The sequence below is a fragment of the Geospiza fortis genome, unplaced genomic scaffold (genome assembly GCF_000277835.1).
Source record: "Geospiza fortis unplaced genomic scaffold, GeoFor_1.0 scaffold41, whole genome shotgun sequence".
In the NCBI taxonomy this organism is placed as follows: domain Eukaryota; kingdom Metazoa; phylum Chordata; class Aves; order Passeriformes; family Thraupidae; genus Geospiza; species Geospiza fortis.
In genome coordinates, this window is record NW_005054299.1 from 6244315 (window position 1) to 6252278 (window position 7964).

The 7964-nt window shown below is 36.0% G+C and overlaps 1 protein-coding gene across 2 annotated transcripts in view; it reads left to right on the plus strand.

Moving 5' to 3' along the window:
- The first annotated feature begins 8 nt into the window (after nucleotides 1-8).
- Nucleotides 9-7964, plus strand: part of MTA3 (metastasis associated 1 family member 3) — a 140185-nt gene continuing 132229 nt past the window's right edge. The window contains exons 1-3 of one of the 2 annotated variants that reach the window (XM_031059739.1): nucleotides 9-315; nucleotides 1516-1583; nucleotides 3432-3525. In XM_031059739.1, coding sequence (XP_030915599.1) covers nucleotides 228-315; nucleotides 1516-1583; nucleotides 3432-3525 — 250 coding nt within the window. In that variant the 5' untranslated portion in view covers nucleotides 9-227. The remainder of the gene's footprint in view (nucleotides 316-1515; nucleotides 1584-3431; nucleotides 3526-7964) is intronic. The other variant, XM_014308016.2, reaches the window with a different exon arrangement.

Genomic DNA, 7964 nt, shown 5'->3' on the forward strand with positions numbered 1-7964 from the left:
CCTCCCGCTCACGGCGGAGTTTCTCCGCGCCTTCCTTGGTCTGCCGGGGATAAATAATTAATCCGGCTGTATAACCGGGGGATTTCTGTCAGCTTCCTTTGCTTGCCGCCGTGACCCCCGAGGAGCGCCCTGATACGTGACTGCTTGGCGAAGGGCGGGGGGGAGAGGGCGTTCAGGCGGTGAAAAACACGGCCAACGTTTGTCTTCCCACCCCGAGCCTGTCGAAAATGGCACGGATAACTTTGGCTCGCTCACGGAGGGAACGAACGTGGCAGTGTGCCCAGTGCCGTGGCTCAGGTGCACCGCTCAAGTTAGGTGTGCAGTACTGGGTGCTCAAAAATCGCTCCATCCTCCTGCTCTCTCAATAGCCAGAGCTGAGAGGGAGGATGCGTGGAAATGAGGGGCGATAATAGTTTGAATCGCTTTCTGCTAATGTTTTGAGATATGCTGCTAGAGACACAAATCTTCCATCTGCATGCTCCCTCATTAGGGCACTTAGATTGTAGTCCCATCAGCCTTTACCTATGAAAGTAATCCTTCTCTGAGCAGCTAGCGGGTAGGGTTTACCTCTTAGGTCACCAGTTATCTTTTTTTCGTTATAATCTTAATGAGCAATCGTGAACACTACCCAGAGATCATGTTCTTTCATTAGAACTACCTGAAGTTCCTTTCCATTGTATTGTAGTGTGGAAGTGTTGTAGAAGACTTTTATACATTGTTAACAGTTTCTTCTTCGATTTTTAAAAATAAAGTTTGCAAGGTGCATAAGTCCAACATCAAATTTAAAGCGTGGTTGACATTTGATGGGTACTTTTTCATTGGACAAAAACAAGTTTTCAAAAAACTATTGAATGAAATGCGCTGCTTGTCAATTCTTTGTATGTTGCATGGGAGTAACTTTCAGGACATGAGTAAATTTCTATTTACTCTATGAAAATATTTTTATATTAATGATGCTGAAAGAGACATTGTCTTCCAAGATCCTTGCTAATTTCATGACAATTTCTGCTTAATATAGTTTGCATCTTACTGGACAGAGATAACAACAAGAGAAAGTATCATAAAACGTGCATTACTGATTGGGACAACTGTGCTGCCACAGCACCCGATAATAAGTATGATGTGTCATCTCTTACAGAAATGTTAATCGCCATAATATGGAAACTCACTAAAGTGCTCAGGTCTTAAATCTTCCTCATTTATCGTGAGAAGTTACTCCTTCCCTATCAAGATTTATGAAGTGTGTGGATTACTGGATTACAGTGTGAGCTTCAACACAAACCCTTTAATTTTTTCCCAGCATGGTTGTTAAAGCAGGTGCAGTGCAGTTCAAACTAGAATTTAGGAACAAATTATATTAAATCTCAGTGTAGAAATACATCATGGTCCCAACATTTATGAAGAAATCTCAGCCCTTTGAAAACTTCTAGGCTTAGAAGAAAAGTTTTGCACTAATAATGATATGTCTTTACATAACACCGGGTATTTCAGTGACTTTTCCTTTTTTCCTTGCAGATTATGTTTATTTTGAAAATTCTTCCAGCAATCCATATCTCATTAGGAGAATTGAAGAACTTAACAAGGTACAAATACCTAAGATTCTTTCTTAACCTTTGGCAACAGTCAGTGTGCTTGTTAAAACCTGAGAATTACTTCTATCCCTTAAGATTTTTTACTGTAGTAGGGGTTTCTGGTGGTTACTGAAAACTTGCTATGTGATATTCTCTAATTCTGCCCTGTTACCTAAGGAAACACCCAGTTCTGGGTGAACAGGATTACTCTGCTGCAAAAATTTTCTAACAAATTCTATGAATTCTTGGAGAAATGAATGAATTTTATTCTCTGGCTGACAGTGACACTGTGAATCCATCTGGAATGACAGCCATCATGTAATGTGTCTGCTTTTAGATAGACATCTGAAGAGCTGGAAGGTACCAGCGAGACTTTGCAGTGATCAAATGACAGAATATGTGACTTCTGTGGCTGTCTATTGCTCTGCCTATTGGCAGCTGTGAATGAAGAATGGGCTTTTGAATAAAATACAGACTCTGTTCTCTGTCTTTATCTTGAGTGTATTTTTCTAAAAAACAGAGGCTCTATTGACTGTCATTTTGGGGAAGGCATGATGATTTTTCTTCACTCTGACACTACTAAGAATAATGTGGAATTTCTATGGGTTTTTTTATTATTTTTTTAATATTTTTGTGGGTTTTTTACTTTTCTCTCAAGCAGTATTAAAAATTACTGGTCCACTACATCAAAAGTTAATTGTTAAAATGCCCATCATGATGTAAGTAATGATTAAGATATTTTTTCCCTAGTGGTTAGAAAGTAAATGAAAAAATTGGTGACCTGCAAGTGGTTTTCTTCTTATTAATGAAACACAAGATAATACCATAGCAGACATCAACCACATTAACTCCTAGTGCTGTCCAACACAACATCCACTGAACTTGTGCATGGCCAATAATTTTTGACTTTTATTGGAGAAGAAAATTTTTTATTCACGGTAATTGACATGATTCCAATCATGTATTGAATGTAATGTTTATTATCTTTAAACTGCACTGCTATAATTTAATCTTGCTCGTGCAGGGTAAAACAGAGTCTGTATTGATTTTTTTTTTTTCTTAAAGAGAGGTTGGGAGGTTGTAGTCCAGACATCTTGAATGTGAATGGTTTGCTTTCATGTGTGAAAGGTATCAAGCAAATGTGGAGATGTTATGTAAATATGTAATGAAATGCTTTGATTGTTATTTTACCAGGGCCAATATTTTTTTTGTAAGAAACTTTATCAAAACATTATACTTTTTAGTATTAAATAAGTAACTCAAGGTAAAAAACTACTTTTGTACCCTTCAAGGAGGAGGATACAGTTCTTCAAATATTAGTAAATTCTTTACAGAAGATCATGGTCCCCATAATGAGTCGTGGAAACAACAGTAAACTAAATAGATTTTTATTTTAGGAGCTGTTGTGACTTTTTCAAATAAACCTTTCAAAAGTCTTTCAAAAAGACTTGTTCAATAAATGTGATTCTGAAAAATTGAATGAGATTCTGAAAAAATGCTAGAGTACTTTGAAATATATATTTCTATCTAAAGCTGGATTATAAAGAAACATTCACAAGATTCTACCAGTTCTGAAGGATTCTTACGTTAGCATGATACTGTCATTGCACCTCTGAACACCTGAACAAAACATAAATTCTGAGGACTCGATAATTGTAGTTAATCCTCTTGTCTGGTCTGAAATTGATATTGGCCTCTCTCAAGAAGATTTTATTTATTGGAGTAATTCTGTTGATTTCGGCTTGACTGATCATGTGAGAACTACTGACATGAGGGAGCACTCCAAGCAGAGAACATTTAATTTGTTTTACTCAGCTGAGGAGGGATTCATCCTGACTTGATTTTCTCTTTCTTTTGTAGACTGCCAATGGGAACGTGGAAGCCAAAGTGGTGTGTTTTTACAGGCGAAGAGATATTTCTAACAGCCTTATAATGCTTGCAGATAAGCATGCTAGTAAGTAGATGGGGTAGGGCATTTTTCCTTACTAACACAGCCCGCTCAATTTCTGCAGCTGCTTAAAATAGCAGGTTTTTTGGCATGTGAAATATATGTTTATGTTAAGCATTTATTAATATCCAGTTAGTTGCTTAGTATTGTCTGATGATCTCCTGCTCCTGCTAGTTGCTTCTGGGAATTAAGTTAAGCTGTATCCATGTGATTGAGACTGTGCATCTGGAAAAAAAAAAAGAATGTATCTTTTCATCTGGAAGGTACAGCTGCATTTCTTTTTTTTAATGTCAAAAGTAATTCTTGGTTGTAAGTCAATTTAAGCTTAAGAGCACTTGTGATTATTTGATATGACTTTTTTGAGTTAGACATAAACATGTATTGCTTAATGTAAAGAATGAAATGCATCATTTGGGACTGAAAATCACTGGAGATTGTAAAAGAGCCGTTATGTGCATTTATGCTAAATATAGCTATTAGTCAAAAAATAGTGAGGGTGGGGTTTTTTTTCTATTTTGTTTCCTTTTTTTTCTCAGAAAAACAACAAGTGGTAATAGGTGAAAAAAGCCGCATTTTTCAACATGAACCTAAACTTTTTTTGGTATCTGCCATTTGGTATACAAGTGAAATATCATAACGTTCCATAATTTTTTGATGAGAAATATAATTCTGAAGAGAAAAAATGCAATTCTGAAAATATAATTCAGAACCTAAAAATCTGAGATGAAGACAGTAATTTGCAAAATACTCCAGTCATATTTGTAAATAACTGAAATGTGAAGTGTGTCAACATCCCTTAAATTTCTTGCCATATGTTATTAAATACCATTTTGATTGTATATGATGCTTGAGTTTTCAAAATTATCTGTGAATAAGTTATGTGGGGGTTATAAATCTCTACTTTATGAAAAAGTTGTCATTATCTAATGTGTTTTAAGAGATTCTCTTGAAAGACATTAGATAATGACAACTTTTTTATGCAGATATATGATGGTGTAATTAGGTGCTTTAAAAATACCCTGCAATTTGTTTAATGTCCAACTCTGGTAATTTTGCTCATCCAGGTACGGTGAGTAAAGAGAAAACAGCCAACATTTGGCTTTTGTTTTATTCTTTTATTGGTCTTAGAGAAGTGGGGGTGATTTGAGTACATAGTATGAAGTACTAGCTTGGTTTTTATAGGAAGACAATACATCTTGCTTATGTACTAAGAAAATGATTTAATGTTTTCTTAGATAGTTGGGTACACTCTATAGTTATTTGTGACCTATTTATGATCATGATCATCAGCCCCCACAATCATTAGTCTTTTGAGTTCTTCCAGATGAAATATATTGAAACATGGAACTTTAGGTGAGCTTCACTAAACTTTCTAGCACCTTTTTTTTTTTTTGTTTTTCTTTTCTAGTGGAGGGGGCAAGAAAGTAAGAAAATGATAACAACTTTACCAGAAATACTTAAAAAAAACCCAAACAAACCTGATTTTTAAAAAATGAAGCTTGTAATTTTTTTTTAGTTGCCTTATTTTTTAGAAAAGGGTATGTTAGTCCTGTGGGTACCATTCAGTCTGGAAAAGTAAGATTTTTCTATTTCCTTTGTGAGTTTTAGATTGCCATTTTGTCAGCACTTTGATAGAAAGGATTTGTTGATGGTCTGTTTCTTTTCTCCTATAGCATACTAGGGGTTTGTTGGTGTCATTAGGAGTGCCATGGAGTCTTTCATCTTTTTTTCTCTATTGGGATTCTCTTGAGGTTTTGTAGTGAGGAAACAGAAATGTGATTTCCAGCTGGTTCAACAAACATCTTTAGAATGCCTGTCTCACAGGTTATGAGCCTTCTAACCCAGTGCTCCCATGAATTATGTTTCTCTATGAACATTTTCTCTGGACACAATGTCTCTGTTTGTTCTGACCAATCTGTGGAATCTGTAGTGCCAAGTTCTCTTAGGAGATGTTTGTTACAGTCACAGGGGACAGCACATAGCGAAGGATTGCTCACCTAGAGCTTCCTATAGCTCATAGAGCAGATGTAGCTAAATGTCAATTCAATTTAAAGGCTTTCATTCTGGAATTACACAATGTTCTGTTTAAAAATATGGTATGTGTAAACAAAATATTTGTATATTTATGAATTAAATGTTTTGGAAATGTTGTATATAGCTAAACTATTGACACATCAACACTTCTACCTGGTTTGGTATAAAATAAATGTTAAAAGATACAAGTTTTTTAACAAATGGAAACTCCAGTTCAGCCACTGATTTCTCCTGTGCGCCTGTTTGGAGAAGTCCTTTAAGTATAAAATCTGCTTGGTCTTTTCCAGTGATATTTTATATTGCTAGCATTTTTTTATTTCTTTATGATTGAGAAAACTGGTCTGAGTTATGCATTTCTCAAGATTTTGGCAGTTGGTTGGGGGTTTTTTGACTGAGACGTCAATTTCTGAAGGTTATATTTTGAGATGTAGATATGGTCCCATTTACTAAAAGAAGAAAAGAGCTTTGTAAGAAAATATTTTGGAACTTTAAAAAGAACATTTCAGCAACTTGAAAAAGTTTCAGAATTATTCTAAAGAATGCTTGGGAAGCATGAAATAAAGTCGATCTGTGCCTTTATCACTGGTAAGGAGTTGGTATATTGTTTTCCTAGGGTGTTTTTTGTTGTTGCTGTTGGGTTTGGGTTTTGTTTGTTGTTGTTTGTTTGGGTTTTTGAATTTGGTTGGGATTTTTTTTGTTTGCTTTTGTTTTAAGTTGTCTTCCAAAATGTTTCAAGATATTGAAACAAATGGGGGGGGGATCAAATTTTCTTTAGGCCATTCTAAATACTCAGGTACAGAGTAGTTCTCTCGTTTTCAAAGAATGTCATTGATCTGTGAGGAAATTCTATTACCTTCTTTCTTTCCCTAGTGTTTCAGGTGGAATTTAATTAAGGAAATTTTTATTTGTCTGCCAGCATCATGTATGGCATCAGCTTAGGTCTGGGAATAGTTCTAGAAGCTGACTGTAGCCACTTAAATCCAGGGATTTGGAATGTTTAATGGGCACTTGAGGGCTTTATGTTTTTTCACTGTTGATTTATGTTACTACAAAATAGAGTTTATGGTAAGGTCAGCTTGAAATACAAACCAAAATACTGTCCAGGATCACCTTCATTGTCCTGTGCAACCTCCTGAGCTTAGTGAGAGAGTTCTTTTGGGGCGTTAACACTCACCAGGTTGTTGTTGTTGGGGTGTTAACTCACTTAGGTTGTAATCACCACAGGGTCACTGTGAGGGGGCTGTTCCTTTCTTGGCATTAAAGAATTGACCAGCAGCAGAGTATGGCTTACTGTTGAGGGAAAAGAAGGAAGAGAGATGAGGAGAGGATGGCAGGCGGGACAAGAGACAGATATTGCAACAGACACCCGAGTACGTAAGCGAGTGAGCTTGGAGAGGTGGGACAGGAACACTCAGCTCATTAAAATGGGTGAAGCAAACATAAAGGGGTGCCATAAAGATGTTTCCTAACTAAATGGTGTGGTTGAGAAATGCCCAGCTGTAGCTGAATCTATAAAATGTAGATGATTCTTTATCTTCAGTAGAACTAATGTAAGTATTTTAGGGCAATTTTAATAGTTTTAATAGCTGTGGGGAGGAGACTGTGTCAGCTTTGTACCAACACTGGGTTTGGGTTACAGCAAAGGGCTCAAGTTCTTATTTCCTTCTTTTGCAGTAGATTGCAGAGAATCATAGAATATCCTGTATCACAAGGGACATATGAAGATAATTGGGTCCAACTCCTGGCCCTGTACAGAGACCATTCCAAGAACCAAAGCATATTTGAGGTTTACTTTCTTGAAGCTGACTGGGGTGACCTGAGTGCATGATGCCATTTTTTGCAGTTCTTTGCACTTTATATTCTTGATCTGATCATGTATTATCTTGTAATACTATGTCTGAAGTCATTCTCTTATTGCAACTCTTCAGCCAGCTTTTGCCAAGTCAACCATCTGGTGAGGATATAAAAAAAATTACTGTTGTTGGAGTCCTTCATCTTCTGGTTTATTAAAGAGGGTTTGTTTCATTTAGGTGTGCTGAGATGCTGGCTAAATGCCAAGAATATTTCTGGGCCTGTGATAAAGCCCATGCAGAATGTATTTTTTCTCATTAACAGAATTGATATTCTTTGTGAACGAGACAGTACTCAATTAAAAAAAACCTCAGAGATATTTGTTTCATTGACTGAGAGGAAAGGTAAAACGAAATTTTTCTAGATTACAGAAGCTGACAAAAAATGATGTTCAATCTCAATTGTTCTTTTAAGAGATCACTTACTGGCTTTAATTGTTGCACATTTTTAAAACTTATTCTTTTGCTCTTGATCAGTCATGTTTCATGTCACATTGCTTTGTAAAATGGCGTTTCTGCTACAGAATTTTTGTATATGATAGATATCTAGGAGAAGAAAAT